The 21,240-nt window shown below is 40.3% G+C and overlaps 2 protein-coding genes across 2 annotated transcripts in view; one reads left to right on the top strand and one right to left on the bottom strand.

Moving 5' to 3' along the window:
- The window catches only part of LOC108490277 (olfactory receptor 1J2-like), a 30,564-nt gene extending 10,034 nt beyond the window's left edge, over positions 1-20,530 (bottom strand). The window contains exon 1 of the mRNA XM_017796040.2: positions 20,042-20,530. Within this exon, the coding sequence (XP_017651529.2) occupies positions 20,042-20,530 (489 nt within the window). The remainder of the gene's footprint in view (positions 1-20,041) is intronic.
- LOC103728129 (olfactory receptor 3-like) lies at positions 3,984-8,339 on the top strand. The gene is made up of 2 exons (XM_017796038.2): positions 3,984-4,024; positions 7,421-8,339. The coding sequence occupies exons 1-2, from the start codon at positions 3,984-3,986 to the stop codon at positions 8,337-8,339; spliced, it is 960 nt and encodes a 319-aa protein (XP_017651527.2).
- Positions 20,531-21,240: the final 710 nt, after the last annotated feature.

Raw genomic sequence — 21,240 nt, 5'->3', positions numbered from 1 at the left:
TTTTTGTGTGTATATCACACAGAACATCCCAAACCATCTTATTCAACTGTACACCCACTTCCCAGGTGGCACCCTCCCATAGCCTCCCTCCCCGCACTAGAACCCTTATACTCTGATGTCCCTGCTACTGTACTGCTGTTTTGCTGGCACTCCAGCCATTCCCCACTTCTTGTCCATCCGGTGAATCTACACAGCTTATCTAGAGGTCTTTGTTTTTGGAGGGTCAGCTGTTCCTCATCTAGCAGCAATCCATTGTCAATATTCCTTTAGATAAGATTTGGGTTGCTGTTCATTTTCCCAGTTCTATGCTGGATTACTATCTGGGAGTCCCTTTGGCCACCCTGGCCAACAACTCAAAAGAAGGTATCACCTATCTGGCATTGTTGCTTGTTGTATAGCCTTTAGTTATGCATATGGAAATCATGAAATTTGCAGGTAAATGGATGGAACTAGAAACTGTTATAATAAGTGAAGTAACACAGATTCAGAAAAAAAAGTCGACATATGTTCTCCCTCATATGTGGATCCTAGAGCCAAACCCTGATAAGTGAGTATGTATCCAGACATAACTACAGGAACCAAGATAATGGAAAGGAAACAGGGAGGTAAAGGAAAAGAAAGAACCTGGAAGAGAAGAACAATAGGAAACAGGCCTTAATAAGGGAGATATGGATAAAAATTGGGTTAGTTTAAGGGAAAGGGGAGGGAAGGGTATACAAGGAACCTAGGGGATGAAGGGTAAGAAGGAGCTCAAGAGGGGTAGGACCATAGGAGAAGGGTACTATTAAGGGAGAAAGGGAGGAAATGGGGGCACCTTAAGTGGGAAAATCATGATGGAGGAGTGAGACAATGTGAGAGGTAAATAATGCCTATCTAGTTCTGAAAACCAGAGGGAACCATATTACTTGTACAACCTAATGACAAATTGTACATAGCAGATCAAGAAATATATGTCTAGGTAAGGTTTATCTGAGAACAATCGGTCTTTGCCCAAGATTTATCTACATGACACACAGTAATTAAAAGTACCAGACTGGTGGAACTAACCTTCTTGGATGTTTAACAGAAATACTTTGAGGCCTATAACAATTTGGTCAGAGGGACATAAAAGACAGTTTTTGCTCCTTGCCCTCCTAGGTCAACTAGTTCCAGGGGACTATGAGCATCTCTCAAAATGTCCTGTAATGGTGGTGGGTCACCTGTCCTCTTGATCAAGGAGGCCAAGGAGACCCCACCAGATGGGCTTGAACCAGTATCCAGTCTACAAAGAGGAGGGTCAACACAGAGGAATCATTTCCTCTGTGCTTCCAAGAGAAGCCAACCATGGTCAAGAAGGACCTTTGACTTGTCTTCACATAGGAAAGAATTGGTAAAAGAAAGGAGCCAGGGACTTCGTCCAAGCCCATGTGACCCCTGAGGAACAGATCCTCAAACAACCTTAAGAGTAAAAATAAATTGGTTTATCTGGGCCAACTGTATGGCCTTAAACATCCAAAAGAAAGTATAACCAAAGATTAAGGGGCCAATATAATTTCTTGAGTCCATATGCATGATTAATTCTTATTAATATCTCTGAGCTCATTTTGAACCCCTTTCCCTGTTAACGTACATAGTTTCTCAATGTGTTATATGCTTCTTTTCTATATCTTTCCATTGTCTGTTTTTTGCTGTTCTAAAATAATATTATACTTCTGTGCTGTCCACATCCAATTCTGTTTGTTTTTTTCCATAGGTGTCCACTTGCTTGTAACTTTTTGCAACTATGTTGCCTGAGCCATTTAATTTGTGCCTGAAAATTTTTTCCTGTGCTTTCATGGCACTCAGCTTACACTGTTTTTATTTTTCTTTTTCTCAATGTATATTTTATTGAAATTTTGTGCATTTAATACATCTTAGTCATATTTAGATTCCCTTCCCCCATTCATAGCCTAACAATGCTCCCACTGGATTTCATGCATTCTGTTACTTATATTGAGGTCTCTCTGGTCAAACATTTGTACCCAGATGTCCCGCAGTGTGAGTTCATCCCCTGGAGTACAGTGTCAGTCCCTTAAAGAAGATCAACTCTCCTTCACCCAGCAGTAATTAGTTACCAATAGTTCCTCGGCCAAGGTAGGGGTGTCCTGCCCATTTCCACATTTCTATGCTCCTGTTTTTTGTCTAATTGAGTTAGTATGGATCTTGTGCATGCTGTGACCATTGCTACAAGTTCATATGAACAAGTTCCCAGAGGCCTGGAAGTCTCTGTTTCCTTATGATCACGCACTAACCCTTACAATCTGTCTAGTCCCTCTACCACAATGATCCCTGAGCCATGGGTGGTTGAAGTTTAATATAGAAGTCCTATCCAGGGACACACATCCTGCAGCCTTTTATTCTCTACACTTTGGCCAGTTGTGATATTTGGTGTGCATTGTACTCTGTTTCATGAAGAAGCTTCACTGGTGAGAGTTGAGAGATGCATTAGAATCCTTTCTACCCCCAATTCCACTGTGTCCCATGGGACTTAGGGGTAGAGGAGCCATTGTGGATGTGTCAGTTAGTGGTGGGCATATCTCAGACACATATTCTCTGTCTGTGATCAGTTGTGGAACTCTGTGACAGTCCCTATCTGTTGTAAAAAGAATCTTCATTGATGAGTGGCATATGGTATTCTTCTCTAAAATTATAAGGATTGATATTTAGCATATAGTAAGAAATTTCATTTGTCTAGAGATATGATAGAGATAGGGTTTCCTCTAATATCTACGTATGACCTCTCCATCCATCTGTATTTGGCTATGTTCACAGTGTCACTCTTGAGTTCTCTTCCACTGAGATGGCCTTAAGTCCAATTATATAATTGATTAACCCCTAGACAAAAGTCCCCCTACTGCACTGCTATAGGTTGTGGTTCCAGTAAGTATTATGGTTATTAGGCTTTGAAGCTGGGCTTGGAGCATTGATTGAACTCTCTCAGCAGCTTGCATAGTGTCCTCTAGAACTATAGCTTTCTTTTTTTGTTGTTACACTATTTTTCTATCATGCTCAATGAACTAGAATCTCTTTGAGGAAAAGAAACTGTGGTCTTCAAATCTTCGGTCACTACACCTTACAAAATTCTTGTCATGTAATAGTTATGCAATTTTCTGAATGGGTAGATGAGTAAATGATGAATAAACAGAATCATGAACAAATTGTTGATTCCACTTGATTCCATCTCTCTTGTTTACTTTTCCAATCTGAATGGAAGTCATTTCTGAAGGTTTCTGACACAAATGCTTATGAGTATAGTACATTTTTATGACCTCTAAGTAAACACTAACTACAATTGTATATCATCATTGATCAAAGTCTTTGTATATTCAAGTATGCCTCTGTTCCTTGGTAAGTGTTTTTATTCCTCCATGGACCAGTAGCGACTCTCTTTCTAGCTACAAATTAAATATTGGATGCAAGAAGCCCAAATGCCACAGAGCCTATTCCTAAGGAAGACCTCATGGCAAAAGGGAGCTAGGCTTTCAGTTTGAAGTTAACTGGAAAACTCACCATGTAATTTTCATTTGAAACAATCTCAAACTCAGTACAGCTGGAAAAGTATTATCTACCCCTAGAATTGATGTGATGGTTAAATAATATCATGGTTATTATTTTTAAAATAAATAAATGAATATTTTAACAATTAAATACTTATTTCTATTCCCCAAAGTGTTCATCTTTGTCATGAGGCAAATGCTCATATCCAAAGGGAATATTAAGAGAGATACAATGATTGCTCCCTAATTGTCTCTTACCAGAAACTTGTGTCAGTGGTCTCCTGGGTTCACAACCCAACTTATAAAGAGGAATCTATCTCTGTATTATTGCCATGGAGCTGGTGAGAAGAGAGAGTGTGCCTCTTCCCCACATCAGGGTTGCTATAATTTCTCTCTCCACCTCTAAATCTTTTGGAAAGAAAACTCATGGAAATGACAATATTTGAATTTGTCTCACTGACCTAGGTAATGGCAATGTTTGTAGGGTCCAGCCAGAGAAACCAGTGTGTGTGTGTGTGTGTGTGTGTGTGTGTGTGTGTGTTAAACTGTGCATGTGGGGGTGTCAATGGTCAGCTATAAAACCTCCCAGATGAATAATACAGTTATAATGATAATTTTATTTTTTGAGAAAGGGCCTCACTACGTAGCCCTATCTGAATCTTGCTAAGTAAACCATTCTGGCCTCAAATTCATAGCTTTATGTCCCTCTGCCTCCCAAGTACTTGGATTAAAGGCATCCATACCCAAGTAACATGGTAATATTCATACATATTTAGAACATCTCAAAGGTAACCTTGGTGAATATAATAATTCTTTGAGGCTTAAACATTTTGTCTAGTAAAATGTCGTCCTTTTCTTTCCACTTATTGCTGAACATTTGGCCTGCATCCCAGCATCAAAAAAGTAACAATAGTTTGCATTTCTGGAAATAATTAAAACATGCTTATTTATAATTTCCTGTGTCATACTTCAAAAAGTTTCATCACAACTTTTCGTATATGCCTTTTATCACCTACATACTACTTCCAGTTGATATATAATGCAGTTGTCTTCATCTTTTTCTTATTGATGGAAACGAGGTAGTCCATTAATAAAAAAACATTGACCAGGATCTTATCTGCTTCCTGGATCCAGTGAATCCTTGTTCATGGTCACCTGTCTTTGTAAGTGAAGTAGTGAACATCTTAGACTCTCTGTTTACCTCAGTGGTCTTATTAAAGATTTAGGAATTACTTTAACTCAATGTCTTAGGGAAAATGAAAAATCCTACCACCTTATTAATAAGAAGTGCTTGTACAGATGTATCTATTCTGTCACAGTATGCTGTGTTAAAAGTAACACAATATGGTGATTAGGAGAATGGGTTTGTAATCAGACCAGTCTGGGATTAAATGCTCTCTTGCCATTTTTATGATACATGAGTTTAGGCAAATTACTTATACTCTCTTAGCCTTATTTTCCAATTGCTTAAGCTAAAATCATGCTTTCTTGGCGATCACAATAAGTTATGATATAAATTAAATGTCACAGAAACTGGTCTATATTATACATCAGAGAATATGTGATTAATGAATGATTGTTGTCCTAATTTCTATTATTAGTAGTATTTATATTATCACCTCATATTCTGAAATTCATCTTTAAACTCTCTGATACTTGTTAAAATTCTTGGGTGCCATCAGGCAGCAAGTGTTGTTTTATGTGACATTATATTTACTGAGGTCTTTCAATGCACTGGGAGTAATAGAGTCTTTGAAGACAGATAGTCCTGGGATCAGTTCACAGACTCCTACATGCCAGTATTATAACACCGGGCAAGTCTCGTCACAAAGTCCCAGTGTTCTCTCTAAAAAGAGGAGCAGAATGCTTGTTGAAAGGTTTATGGAATAAGTAAGCAATGCTTTAAAGAACTTGGTGTATATTAAGTGTTTGTTATATCTTATTATCAATGCAACTATTTCTAGAGCTCAGCTCTTTAGCTATTCCCTCAGCCAAATGGGAGACATAGTAAATTTGTTCTGTCTGTAGCCTCTACTTTCATTCTGCCTGTAACCCTTTTGTCTCCCTTGGTTACTTGGAGAAAGTCGTTTCCTTTGTTTTGCGGTCCCAACCTGGCTCACCAAAATGCACCACTTTCAACCACCCCCTTTCAATAACAAAGTTGTTCATACATTCATCTCTCTCCCAGGATGGTCTCCTTTATATGCAATCTGTACTTGAATCGTGAATGGCTTTTTCTCTTGCTGAAAGAATTTTGCATATCAGCATCCTGTTGCAGATGGTGTTTGGGGTGGGGATATGGAAGTCTCAATGATTGGACTACACAGTTGATGTTTTGCATGTTTCCTTGAGGTAGAAAACTGACTCGGATAAGCGCAATAATTGAAAAGAAACTTAGAGATAATGCTCCATTAGCCATTTTCACAATTAATTGAAGTTCTGGAGTCAGATTTGGGTCCAAGATATAAGAATCTGGGCAGAAACTCTTTAGCCTTTAGGACTAAGTAACATACTGTCACTCATATGTTTCTGGGAGACCAGTTGAAAAACTGTTCACAAATACTCTCATTCTACTTTTAAATGTCCTACGGAGCCAGTTGGCGACTTTGTTGTAGTGATTAACATGAATTGTCACCTACTAGAATGAGTCAACTCATAATTCTACTCTTTCATTCAGTTGTAGCAAAGGGAAAACCAGAACTGTTGCTAAATAGTTGGTTTTGAGTCCAGTTGAGAAACTAATGATGGGGCCTCTGGGCCCCTGGACCCCTGAAATTTTGCTTCTTCTATTTAATTTTTGTGGGATTTTTACATGTAGTATGTTAGAAATATGCTGTTATGTCATTCAGTGTGCATAGACAGCTGCCTCAGAACCATTCACTGAAGAGTCCACCCTTTCTTTACACAATGACCTATAATGCCATGGCTGTCAATTGTAATATTTTTATTATAAGCTGAGTCTGTGCTGAGGTTCTCTTCTCCTCTGTTTTATTGGTTCATCTTTGTAAATTACATTATTTCTTGTAATAACTGTTTAGCTTTAAGATGTGCTTTGATACATTGTAGTGAAAGGTTTATTTCTTTAAAAAATTTATATTGGTATGTGCTAGCAAATAAATCCCGGCATGTCGATTGGTATTAGAATTTCTTTTAAAGATTACTTTTGTATTTTGGTTTGTAGTCCTTTAAAATTTGGGACCCACATTTAGGGAGTTGGTCAAGCCTAGTTCCTGAGCTGGGTGTGATATAAGCATTTTATAAAAACTGGCACATGAGTTTACTTGAATGTAACTTGTTTTATTAATCAATTGATACTGTACATGTGTTAATTATCTATGCTAGATCCTGGATTTGCAACCAGTGAACAAAGTAGAAATAATCATTGTAAGTATAGGGAAATGGGGCTTACAGAATTGAACAAGTTGTTGCAAGTAAAGAAATGAAGAGCAGTGAGATTTCAGATATCAGATCATTGTTTTGCTTCTGGAGAACAAACCTGGCGTCAAAACACTTGAGTCCATATACCTTTTCTCTTACCTCTGTGACTCTAAGACTATTTTCTTCAGCCATCCCAACTAAGAGCTGAAATGATAACATCACCTAGCTAGGTCATCTACTTACAACTATTGAATGGGCTAGTACACATACACTGTTAGAATAATGTATAAGGAAAACATTTAGTAAATATTAACTGTATTTATTACCATTTACAGAACTGGATCTGACTGACAAAGAAAGAACTAGCTATGTAGGTCTAGCTATCTTCCATCTTGCAGAGCCACCTGCCTCTTCCTCTGGAGTGCTGAGATAGATGGCATGAGCCATCATGCCCAATCATCACTTCTTATTCCTTTCAGTTTTACTCCCAGATGATGCACAAGTATGAGACCTGAGAACAAGAGCAGTGTGTCAGAGTTCATCCTCCTGGGGCTTCCCATCAGGCCAGAGCAGCAGGGCATCTTCTTCACCCTGTTCCTGGCCATGTATCTGACCACGGTGCTGGGGAACCTGCTCATCATCCTGCTCATCAGGCTGGACTCTCGCCTCCACACCCCCATGTACTTCTTCCTCAGCCACTTGGCCTTCACAGACATATGCTTTTCATCTGTCACTGTTCCAAAGATGCTAACAGGTATGCAGGGCCAGCACACATCCATTGCCTATGAGGAATGTGTTTCACAGACGTACTTTTTCATAGTCTTTGCTGACTTGGACAGTTTCCTTATCACGTCAATGGCCTATGACAGGTATGTGGCCATCTGTCACCCTCTACATTATACCACCATCATGAGTCAGAGACTTTGTGTTATGCTGGTAGTTGTGTCCTGGGTCACAGCTTGTGCTTGTGCTCTTCTGCACACCCTCCTCCTGGCCCAGCTTTCCTTCTGTGCTGACCACATTATCCCCCACTTCTTCTGTGACCTTGGTGCCCTGCTCAAATTGTCATGCTCAGACACATCCCTCAACCAACTGGTAATCTTCACAGCGGGGCTGGCAGCAATTATGCTCCCGTTTCTATGCATCCTGGTTTCTTATGGTCATATTGGGTTCACCATCCTCCGAGTTCCCTCTACCAAGGGCATCTGCAAAGCCTTGTCCACTTGTGGATCCCACCTCTCAGTGGTGGCTCTCTATTATGGAGCGATTATTGGTCTCTATTTTCTTCCCCCATCCAGAAACACCAAAGCAAATAATGTGATCGCTTCAGTGATGTACACAGTGGTCACTCCCTTGTTGAACCCTTTCATATACAGTCTAAGAAATAAAGACATGAAAGGGGCTTTTAGAAAACTTTGGAGTAAGAAGACAGATTTTTCCAACTGATATTTTTCTTCTGATGATTCTCTCTCTATGTATGATTTTCATCTGTATGATTGTGCTTCCTCAATGATATAAATACAACTCATTGAAACTACACGGCAATGGTCTTTCTTCCACAGCCTTCCCCAAAATGCTTTTCTGACATTATTTCTGCACCCGTGAGAAGGAATATCAAAACAAAATGTTTTATGACTTCACATTTGTTCTAGTGGGTATTGTGTTTGGAAAATATTTTATCAGGTGTCATTAAATAGGAGTTGTCATGACTACTTTTCCTTAAAATTTAAATTTATCATAAAATGTGTTGGAACTTTCTACCTCCATTTCTGGAAACATTTTTTTATGAAGATATAGTTACCGTTTATACCAGTCTCTCAGATATCTAAGAACCTTCAAAATGTCTATGTCTTTCCAATGGAACATACAAATGTCTGCTTTACTTTCATGGTAATTATCACATAGCTTTCTTGTCCCTCAAGAATTCAGCCAACACTTACTTTCTCATAAGCACATGGAAATATTAAGTGACAAAATAAATCTTACCTTAGTTATCTTGGATTCCTGTGTAAGAATTTAGTATATAATAAACCATCTAATTTTATCCTGATAACTTTCAGTGAGAAAACTTAAGTTCAGAGAATTAAAGAACATACCATTCTCATACAGTAAAAGGAAGGCTTGAATTTTAGCTGTCTAATTGCAGAGAAATTCACTGGAGCAGTGTTGGGGTCCTCTGTTATGCAAAGTAGAAGTCTCTTCATGTCCGGATAGCTCACAAGCTCGGAAACCATGTGCTGCAGATTCCTTTTCATAGCAGAGTGCCTTCCTGGCATCCTCCCTGACTCTTCTTTTAAAGTGCTCGCCACAAATACATGCCCTCCAGCACAGGAGCTACCAGGTTTTTAATCAGGCGTTGTCTGATAGCCTGATAGAAGCCCACCGCCCTATGTAAATGAGGCATCCTTAAAGTACCTATCAGCTAAGGCTTCTTCTGCTGTCTCTACATTATAAATAGTCCTAGTTTTACCCCAGTAAAGTTGGAGCTGGAGCTGAATCACTGAGATCTGAGCTGAGTCACTTGTCTTGAGCTGTAACACTAAATCCTGTGATCCAGTCTCCCCGGGGGGCGCTATTCCTCCGTCGCCGACTCGAGGACACCCTGGCTTTCGCCGTCCCTCATACGCTTCCAGTGTGGTCCAAGTGGCCAGTGGACCTCACATCCTGAGGAAGGTATACGGGTGAAATAGGGATGGGATCGACTGAGTAGACCTCAGTAGCAGAGGAACTTTCACTGCCCAGGAGTGCGCGCTGGGACCCTGAGAGCCCAGCGCATGCTCACCTATAGAGCAGTACTATTATAATAGTTTATACAGAATGCTGTATAGTCCACAGAGGAATAATTAACTAAACATTGCAGAAGGTACAAAAGATTAATCAGAGACATTTTGTTTTGCTTGAGTCTTAAGAATTATCCAGACACATTAATTTCTCTCCTATGTTGATGACCAGGAAAGGGGAGCATCATGAGTCAGGATATTAAACTGCACTTTTCAATCAAGGCACCAAAATTTTCTCAATATAATGTACTTGTAAAAATACTTAGGTGTTAGCTGGGCATGGTGATGCACACCTTTAATCTGAGACTTGGGAGGCAGAGGAAGGCAGCTCTCTGAGTTTGAGGCCAGCATGGTTTATACAGAAACCTTCAAGCCAGTGAGAACTACATAATGAAACACCACCTACAAATAAATGTTTAAGTGTTGAAGATAAGAAATGGTCTCGCAAATATATTTCTCTTGGAAAAAATTGTGCTGTGAACCCAAACACCTCCCAGCAGGGAAATAGGTTCTTTCATCTTTACTTTAAGCTTAATGAGAGAAACTTCAAGATAAACTTCTAAATAGTTTGATGTGTGACCCCTGTTTGTGAGCAATAGCAAAGAAAAGATGGTGAGAGGGATGGCAGATGATATTATGGCATATTCATGTGTTAGATTCACTTCTTCACACTGTAGGCAATAAAATTGTAAAACATGCTTCACACACAGCACATGTAAGTTATAACCAAGAATGGACAGAGACCATTCAGTTCTTCTCAACAAAGACCTTCAGAAACCCAAAGATATTGCAACAGAAAGAATAAGATCACTACATGGAATACAGCATTGTGAGGTCAGCTTATGAGGGAGTCGTCCACAGGAAGAAAACATGCTTTGAACATGTCACAGAAGGTGTGAGAAGGCATTCTAGAAGACAAACATCTCCGACCTCGAAGTACTGCAGGAGACTGAATCACTTGTTATTGTTTATTTGTGTTTTTTTTAATGGAACTTGGGATTGAATTTAGGGCTTTGAATGCTGACAACTGCTCTACCAGTTACACTGCCCACTTGAATTAACTCAGCTTAACCAACATCCAGCCCAAGAGAATTTGGAATTGCTTTAACACAGTAGACATTAAGGAAGCACGTTCTACACATACCACCCTTTCTTTTTCTCTCTCTGTTCCATCTAAGGAGATTGCCATAACTAATCAAACTTTAGAAAAGCAAGTGAATCAGAGGTAATTGTTATTGTTATCTCCTTCTCTACCTCCAATTCTTACTTTCAGCTGGATCCAATGAGAGGGAATAAAATTTCTAGACTTGAGACTGTGTTGAAAATTAATATTTACCATTTCTAAGATCTAAGAGTCCTAAGAGAGTTTATGGGGTTGTGTAATATATGTTTATTCAGTAGAAGAGGAAATTCCTCAACTAAGCAAAATTTACATTATGCTTTAATTTTTTTCAGTGTTACAGAATCATGTTGTGGTGTTTTCTCACATGAGGCAAGCACTGTGCCCCTGAGCTAAGCAAATTTTGGAAGAACAGCATCATGAAATTTTATTCATTCCCTTGAGTCATATGTAGTCAATATTGCAGGCGTTAGTTGTGGTAGATTAGATTACTCTTTTAAAAGTATTTACTTCTTCCACTTCTATAATAGCTACATTATTTCCCAATCCACTAATGTGAGGTATGTCCTTATGATAAAAAGGACTTACCCATTTGTCTCCCAATTGGCTAGTTCCTCCAAGGGGCAGGGCCTGCCACGGAACATGGACTACTGAGGGCCTGCAGGGAGCCATCTGGAAATGGAACCTGCGAGCTGTGGGTAATGCATGGCGTGCGGAATGCACAGCCATGCAGCAGCTCAAGGACAGAATGGCCTGACACTTATGGACCTGGGCTAGATTGCTGGCTCCGAAGGCATGAGACAATGCTAGCAGTGACTATGGGCATGGAACAGTCTGATATGGTGGGCTCTGAGTGTGGCACGGGGTTAGGCACTGGGTACGCATTCCTTTGTAAGTTAATAAATGCACATAAAGTTATGTTATATGGTTTGCTTGATAGCGTGAGAGACCCAGAGGGAACTTGAGTGACAAAATTGGTGTAGCCTGGCAGGATATTATGAAACAGAGAATGAGTTTTGGAAAAGCGCTGATGGTGGTGCTGATGTGGTTGTTACAATGGGTTACTAAAAAGAGGCCAGCCACGCAGAAGCGTGTGCCACAGTTATGTTGTAAATGTGGGGATATGTTGTGGGTATGTGAAGATTTGTTAAAGGTTACCCAAAGGCTAGAAAATCTTTTACCTGCTATAGACTCAAATGGAGCACTGAGAGAGGGAGAGAGAGAGAGAGACAGAGAGAGAATGAACAGCCACTTTACATCATAAAAGATGTGCCCCAGGCAGGGAAAGCTGAAAGGCTGCCCTGGCAGACCCAGGTGCAGAGCTGGAGAGAGAAAAAAGGCGGGACACTTTGACTTGTGTAAGGTCCAAGGATTCGAGGAAAAGACATATAACAGTAAAAAGGAAAAAAAGGCTAGCTGTGCTGTAGCCAGGAAATATTCTATTCTAGAACTGTTAAAACTAAGAAAAACAAGCAAGCAAGCAGAGAGCCCCTGGCCACGTGGCTTGTGAGAGTATGGGACATGGGAGCAAATGACGTCAGTCTAAGTCCTTCAGAAACTTCACAGCTGAGTTATATAACCGCTCATCCTTCCTTGAAAAATAGGCATTTCAACCTAGGCCAATGCAGGGGGGAGCAGTTCTTAATGGGATGGCTGATTGAAGGCATTAAAGATACATGATTGTCACAAAGGGAGACTAACATGATTATCAGGGGCTGGAGGACTATAAAGGAGGGGCAGGCATTACTGAGAGAACAGTGTATGAGAAAAGCAATATATGATGTCCAGTTCTCTGGGACAGATAAGACTATGTTCACCAGAGATATGAAAGAAAGCTTAATTCAACTGGGACCTCAAGAATGGTATGGGGCTTTAATGGTTTTACTAAACCCTTTGATGGGACAGAATCTGTGTAATGTGAGAGAGGCTTTGCCAAATCTAAATGATTCTGACCAGCATGTAAAACATATCTGTAAAACAACAGAACATCTTATAAGAGATATAAAAAAGACCAAACAGAAAAAAATGGTCCACTTGGATTACTCAAAGACAAATTTGGCAAGACTTATGTAAAGCCCAAATCCCCAGAGAAAAAACTGATAGAAAATCAAATTTGGTACTAAGGCATTTCTGGAAGGTTTTAAAACTAGAAGAACAGTTTACAAAGGACATTTGAAGGACAACAACTGTACAAGGGGCGGGGGTTGAGAATTCCCCAAAGATTAAATAAGATGCATTTCTCTTCTGATAAAGGCTATACTAGGGGTGGAAGCAGGTTTTTCCACCAAGTTCTCCCCCAGCAACCTGGTGTGGTCAATGGGAGGATTACAGATGTGGCTATAGTCAGGAGGCAGACCCAGAGCCTGTCTGACTCAGGGAACCAACAGGTGCAGTGGGGACAGGAGAAGGCCTTGCCTCCTTAGCCCAGTGCAGGGTCAGACAACTGGGGCCAACACCTATAAGTGTATCAAGAATAAAAGAATCCAAAGGGATAACTAAAAATGGTAAAGACCTAACCAAATTAATGCCTCATACCCATGCTATGGTACCTAACAAGGATCAATGGAGAAAACAGTTAATACAAGTGGACAAAACTTTTCCATGCTATGTGAGACCCTGTCTATGATTGATTTAATCTATAATGTTAACGTTCCTTAGAGTGTTTGACAGATGTGAAACCCATTTGAAAGACATCTGAAGAAGCAAAGGCCAGCTATAGCTGTAAGATTCTTGGGAGTTTTATGTAGATTGGGTAAGATGAGGACTGAGACTCCCAAACTATACAAATGTTAAGAAAATGTACAGTGCCAGGGTGGGTTGCCCCCCCATGAGCTGTTGGTTAGAGAGAGATCCTAGAGGTCCCCCAGTTCACCAAGGCTATTGCCATTAATGTTGGTTGTATAATAGAAAAGTCAGTAAGGCCATGTTGCTGAAGACACTGCATTTTGTGATCACGGGAGAAGAAGAAGAGATGGAACTAAGGCAAAAAACTCCATGACACTGGATGGATGACATTCATATTGCCAGAAGGTGCTATGCAGATGGTTGGCAAAGAAAGGATCCCCTATAATTCTACTCAGCAATGGACTCCGCATGCTGCACACTATGGACATGCCAAGCAATACCTGCAAGTGCAATGATGGCTTGACCAACATATGTACAACCGACAAATTTCTAATTGGATAAGGCCAACTCCTAGGGGTGGAACACATACCTGGTGCTGTAGACCAGGCCAACACATTGTGTTGAGAAAGGCTACAGGCCCTAGTGGAGAAGCCATCGTGAATATACTGTTTAATGAATATAGTACACCTACTGGGATATCTTATAGGCATTTATATTTACATTCGTGTTTGTTTAAATGTTTCTATTTTCTTCCATTTGTCCTTAGAGTAGAAGAACACCACTGAGATAGATCAGTGTCCATGGCCTAAAGACAACTAATGGGGAGGCCCAAGAAGCCACAATCTAGCCATGATACAAGAGTGATCGCCCTACATCTGTCACCCCCGCCAAGGCTCAGGAACCTTAGTATGTAGGAAACCAGGATGCCAGGCCCTAGGTTGAGGTGAGCCTAAAACTTATAGGTCCAGGCTTCATTCTCTGCTAAAGGGAGGGGCACTGAAAACAATGGCTCTGATATTCCCTGTCTTGCAGAACACTGCTAGACTGGAGGGGGGAAGCAGCCTGATCATCAAAGTGCAGGCTCTCTGTTCTGTGGGAAAGCGTCTTGGTCAACAACCCTTAGCTCATCTCCTTGTCCTGAACAAATAACTCAGCTATCCCTGGCTAAGCGATTAGGCCTGGTTAAAGGTTTACTCCTGAGCTAAAAGTTCACCATGCTTTTAGCTCTAAGAAAGAAAACATTGTGGCCAATAAATTACTGGATGGGCATTGATAACCTTGAGTAAAAGTTTAAGAATCCTTCTGGTGCCAACTAACAGACTAAAGGTCTTGTTTCTTTGTACCCTAAATCTTTGTATGTGACTGCCATATCCCACATGACTGCTAGCACCTTGGGATGTATAAAAACCATCTGAATTTTAAAATAAATCAGCTTGTTGAAAAGACAATTGGCCTGTTGGGAAGACTGTATGACTCTGTCGCCGATCAGACCCTCTGCCCCGAAGCCAGTAGGTCCCCCGCTAAGCAAAGCAAACCTGAGTCCCAACATTAGTGGAAAATGGACAGGGAAGATTGTAAGAGCAGAGGAAAGGGGTGGAGTGTCTTCCAATTGGCTAGTTCCTTCAAGGGGTGGGGCCTGCCATGGAGTGTGGACTACTGAGGGGCTTCTGGGAGCCATCTGGAAATGGAAGCTGCAAGCCACAGGTAGCACATGGCTTGGAGAACACACAGTCATGCAGCAGCTCAAGGACAGAATGGCTTGATACTTATGGACCTGGCTCCTGAAGCATGAGCGAATGCTAGTGGTGACTATGGGCATGGCATGGTCTGATACAGCGGGCTCTGAGCCACAGTGTGGCATGGGGCTGGGCACTGGGTACTCATTCCTTTGTAAGTTAATAAATGCACATAAAGATAAGTTATATGGTTTGCTCGATAGCACAAGAAACCCAGAGGGAACTCAGGCGACACCATTCTTCTGAATATCAATAAACCCTTATGAAAAAGTTGGTTAATGATCACAAAAGCTGAGCATCATTAAATGGAAAGCGCTTTGATGATCTATCAGGAAATGATGGTCTTGCCTTTCCACTCCTGTGTTCATGGCCAGTGGCATTCTAGAAAGTTCATCTGGGGTGGCTTTGCCTTCACATTCCTCACCGTACTCCTGTACCTGAATGATAGGTGCTGAATTTCCTACCCAGTCCTTCTGTCTTTCCTGTACTTGTGCCCAATAGTATGCTGTCTATTGTTAACTCATTCACTTCTGGGCTCTCCAGCATTATTTCCTGGAGGCAGTTATAACCAGGACATAGATACATGTCATATTCACAGCACTGTCCCACTGAACTCATAAGAGTCATCCTCATTACAGCTGTAGACAGACAAGTAGGGGGAAGTTTTTCAATGACTCCTGAGATTTGAAAATAATCCTATTTGTTTAACTTTGAAGCCATCTACTTTATATGTTGGGCTGAAAGTTTCAACTTTTTTGATGCTCAAGGATCATGTTCCTGACCTCTGCCCCTCAGCTCTTGAACAATTATGGAAAAGAATTCTTTTCCTTTTTTTTCTGACCTGATCAACTGATACAGTTTCAATTAAAATTTATCCATCATATTTTTGAAGTGCAGATGAAATTCCAAGTCTTACCTGAGTGATATTTTCATTTGAGGTCTATTTACCTCAATTTAACCAAGACATTTGTACTGTGAGTGTGTATATTAAGGGCACATGCTAATATGTGAGATCTTTTCTGAGCCCTTGATAGAAGTGATGTAGAAAAGAAGTTGAATCTTATGAGTGATATATTGATTTCCCCCTGTTCTAATTTGCTGTCTCTTGCTGTGACAAAAGCACTGGCTAGGGGTCATAGCACTGGCTGCTCTTCCTCAGGACCTAGGTTCAAATCTCCGTACTCATATGGTGGTTAATAATCATCTGTAACTCCAGTTTCAGGGGATCCAGCACCCTCTTCTGGCCTCTGCAGGCTTTGCGTGACATAGGTACACTTACACATGTTCAGGCAAAACACTCATACACGTAAAAGAATTTTTTTTAAAAAAAGCATTGACCAAAAGCAATTTGAGAAGGAAAAGGTTTATTTCATCTTACACTTTACAGTATGTCATTGGGGGAGGGCAAGGCATGAACTCAAGGCAAGAATCTGGAGTCAGGAACTGAAGTTGAGACCACAGAAGAATGTTGTTTACTAACTTACTTCCCCTAACTTACTCAGCTACTATTCCTATACAGCCCAGGCACACCTGCCCAGAGATGGTACCACTCACAGTGGGCGAGGCTCTCTTACTTCAAATGTGAATTAACAAAATGCCTCATAGACATGCCCACAGACCATTCTGATCTGGGAAATACTTCATCTGAGGTTTCTCTCCCCAGGTAACGCCAGTTCATGTGAAGTCGTCAAAAAACTAGTCAGCAGACTCCGAAAGTGAAAATAAATGACTGGATTAGGTAGATCAGGTAAATACTTTTATGTATTCAAAATTTTATAAATATTTTTTAAAAATTCATTTTTTACCTCCAAGTGTCTCTTATACTCACAGTTCACCTCATTATCTCCAAGTCCTTAGCAAAATTTGAGGAGAGAAAGATTTCTGAAAGATTTTCCCAAGCGCTTTTGCCATTCCTGTTTCATCATATCAGAAAATTAGTGGTTAATACCAAACTATAAAGACTCTACCAGGGCCTATAACTTTACCTGGGTTACAATTAGATTTTCCAAGAACAGAATTTGGGAATGCACTTTACTCAGATTATCTTCCTTCTTGTCTTCCTTTCCCCACTCTCCTGGGTAGCGTCCCCCTGGTTTTAACTTTGCTTTACAAAGTTTCTTTGCAGAAACAGGCAACAAACATTCAATGGCTGTTCAGTTAAGTTGTCAAAACCATGACTGAACCATGACTCTTGCATGTGGCAAACCATCCCTGAGATCAATCCCATTTAACGTTGGTAATCAATCCTTTGAATTTACTAATGGATAGAGAGTGCTAGCATTTTAAGAATTTTTTATATCTATGTTCAGCTATTTCAGTTTGTATAGTTTGATCATTACATGTCATAGTGAGCTCCTCTTCAAGTGAATTAAGAGAAGTACAATTTCTTGCAGCTGGGGAGATGGCTTGGTGATTAAGAACAGTGACTGTTCTTGCAGAAAACCCGAATTCAAATCCCAGTACCCACATTGCAGCTAACAACTGTCTGTAACTCCAGTTCCAGGGGCTCTGACAGTCTCTTCTGTTTTCCACAGCCTTGCACAACACGGGTGCACTTACCTACATGCAGGCAATACATGCATACACATAAAATAAAAATAATAAATAAAATATTTTTTAAAAGAGAGGTACAACTTCTTGTACTACATGTTGCCATCTTTACTCATATTTCAGATGATTTCAACCATCACATTTTTCCCTTTTGGGGCGGGAAAGGAGGGTCAGCAATATACTCTGCAGGGTAAGTTGGACTGAAAATTACTAAATATCCCAGGCTGGCCCAAATTCATTGAGCTATCTTTGTCCTAGTTTCTCAAGTGCTATGATTACAATGTGTGAACAGCAAAGATTTTTTTTTCTTTCCCTCTGTTTTTTTGGTCTTTTTGAGACAGGGTCTCACTATGGCCCTAGCTGTCCTGGAACTCACTATGTAGACCAGGCTGGCCTTGAACTCACAGAGATCCACCTGCCTCTGCCTCCCAAGTGTTGGGATTAAAGGCATGAGCCACCATGCCAGGCTCTTTCCCTCTTTTTTAAGGTACACTTTTATTAAAATTTTTATGTATTTCATACAATAAATCTTAATAATGTTTAGATGTTTCCCCATCTGCACCCCCATATCCCCAACCAGATTTCATGCATTTTGTCATATATGTTAAGACCTATTGAGTTAAGCTTTTGTACCCTATTTCTGAAGACAGGACACAGGACTTGCAACAATGGAGCTGGAAATGACATGGAAGCTTCTCCCTGAAGACTAGTTCTCATGGTTCTAGAGGACACTATGTAAGCTTGTAATGGAGAAAATCAATCAATGGTCCAACCCAACCCTAAAGACTAATAGCTATGAAAATAACTGGCATACCAAGCTATAGTAGTGCAATAGTGACACTTTTATCTCGAGGGTAAGCAACAGCTATCTAATTAGACTTAAAACACTCTCAAAGGGTGAGAACTCATGGGTGACACTGTAAAGATAGACAAATACACATGGCTGGAGAGGTCATAGATGCTAGAGAAAACCCTATCTCTGTCATGTCCCTAGACAAATGAAATTTCTTACTGTATGCTAAATATGGATGCTTATATTTACAGACAAGTATACCATTCACCGCTCATCAAAGAAACTCATTTTTGCAACAGATGGAGAATAATGCAGAGTTGCACAACTGGCCACACACAGAGAATATGTTCCCGAGAGATACCCAGCCCTAAGTATGACAGAATGTGTGAAATCTGGTGGAGCAGGTACAGATGGGAGAGGGGGTTCTAAAATGATTAAGACTTACTGTATGAAATGCACAAAAACTCAATAAAAATCTGCATTTAAAAAGTCTTAAAAAAAGAATAGGAGAAAGATGTTGAGTGTTTACGCTATGAAGAAATGATAAATATTTGAGGGACTGCATTTCCTCTGATTTCATCATTCATTACAAACAGTATGAAACACCTCAGGGAACTTTGTAAATAAATAGTCACAATTTCATATATCTCCTAAATGAAAAATAACATTTGATGAATAACAAAGGAATTACAAATAAAGGTGGAACTATTTCTAATTGCAAATACATTATAAAATCAAATATAAAATAAAATTATGTACCCATTGGAGGAAACTTTATCTTGATAAAGGAAAAATATCTTTATTTCAGGAGGGTACAAACTATCCAATAAAAAGTAAAACCTGGGATCATGCGAAAATTTAAAATGAAAACTATGGGAAAATAAAATACGTAAATTTATATAGAAAATCTGTGGCAAGACTTTTAAGAATCTCAACAATTAAATAGAAAGAAGACAAGACCACACCAAAGTTGAAAAAGAAAAAATGGCTGCAAAAAAGACCCATGAAGTGGCACTAACCATGGCAAATCAAACAGAATGATATATTAAGATGGATTTGAAATGGCCCCATATTAATAGAGAAGACAGTGCCTATCATTGTGAAGACACTCTCCTCTTGAGGATATTTCTCAGAGCTCTTTTCATATCCCGATTCCTCAGACTGTAGATAAAGGGATTCAGCATGGGTATGACCACAGTGTACAACACAGCTACAATGACATCCTTGTCATTAGTGTTATTGGATGAAGGGAAAAAGTACAGCCCAATAATGGCTCCATAGTACAGAGAAACTACAGAGAGGTGAGAGCCACATGTGGACAAGGCTTTGCAGATTCCCTTCATTGAGGGAGTTCGCAGTACAGTGGCTGCAATGTGGCCATAGGAGACCAGAATACACATGAATGGCACAGTAATGACCACCACCCCTACAGTGAGGATAACCAGCTCATTGATGGTGGTGTCTGAGTTAGACAGCTTAAGTAAGGCAGAGAGGTCACAGAAAAAATGGGGCAGAACATTATCCTCACAGAAGGACAAACGAGCTAGGAGAAGGGTGTGCACAAGGGCACTGACACAGGACAAGGCCCAGGACACAATTAACAATAGGAAACAGAGGCTCTGACTCATGATGGTGGTGTAGTGCAGAGGATGGCAGATGGCCACATACCTGTCATAGGCCATTGCAGTTAGAAGGAAGCTGTCAATACCCCCAAACAATAAGAAAAAATACACCTGCGAAACACACCCAGTATATGAGATTGATTTTCTCTGTGTCAGCATATTCATGAGCATCTTTGGAGCTGTGACAGAGGAGAAAGAGATGTCTGTGAAGGCCAAGTGGCTGAGGAAGAAGTACATGGGGGTGTGGAGGCGAGAGTTCAGCCTGATGAGCAGGATGATGAGCAGGTTCCCCAGTACTGTGGTCAGGTATATGGCCAGGAACAGGGCATAGTACATGCCTTGCTTCTCTGGTTGGATGGGGAGCCCCAGGAGAATGAACTCAGACACACTGCTCTGATTATCCTTCTTCATGCTCTTCTTTTTTCTGTTGCTGACAAAAAAAGAAATGGAAAGGGTCATTGTAAGTACTGCATAATAGAAATATCATTTTAGATTAGTAGGTTCATTTTACCCCAAATCACAGATTTTTGCCAAAGTAGCAGGGCAATGATGTTATGAACAAGGGACTTATAAACCAACTCAAGATCTTCTAGAGAATCCTGAAGCAACAGAGCAATCATCAATTCAGACCAGGCTTGACCTGAATAAACTGATGATGGAATTAGATTATGAAATTAGAGTACAAAGTCAGCTGAGAAACCAGCTATCAAAATATAGATGATCTGTAATTATGTTTCCATCTCTTTAACCCTTTTTTTTGCATGTGAATGTGCATGCGTGCATGTGTGTGTGCATGTGTACATGTGTAGATGTGTGTGTGTTTGTGTGTGTGTGATATGTGCGGATAGTCATGTATATCAGTATGTATGTGTATGTCAGAGGACATCTTCACATATTGGTCTTTACCCTCTATCTTGTTTTAGACAGACTCCCTTGTCCACCTTCTCTTACACCAGGCTATCTGGTCTGTGTGCTTCTGGGGGTTCTCAGTCTAACTGCAGGAGCTCCAGTATCGTAGAAACATCATACCACATGCAACTTTTATGCATATACTTTATACTTGTGTTCAGAGACCCAAACTCAGGAAGACACAGCCCACAGTAATTGTGATAGCATGCTCA

This window comes from Nannospalax galili, unplaced genomic scaffold (genome assembly GCF_000622305.1).
Source record: "Nannospalax galili isolate Female #2095 unplaced genomic scaffold, S.galili_v1.0 scaffold290, whole genome shotgun sequence".
In the NCBI taxonomy this organism is placed as follows: Eukaryota; Metazoa; Chordata; class Mammalia; order Rodentia; family Spalacidae; genus Nannospalax; species Nannospalax galili.
The sequence above is the reverse complement of the archived record's forward strand: the minus strand, read 5'-3'. Positions and strand labels throughout refer to the sequence as shown.

Excerpts from the sequence above, each read along its gene's own strand:
- LOC103728129 (XM_017796038.2), top strand. The coding sequence starts at position 3,984 with ATGGCAATGTTTGTAGGGTCCAGCCAGAGAAACCAGTGTGT. Across the intron at positions 4,025-7,420 it reads AGCCAGAGAAACCAGTGTGT|TGTGTCAGAGTTCATCCTCC; the intron begins GTGTGTGTGTGT and ends GAACAAGAGCAG.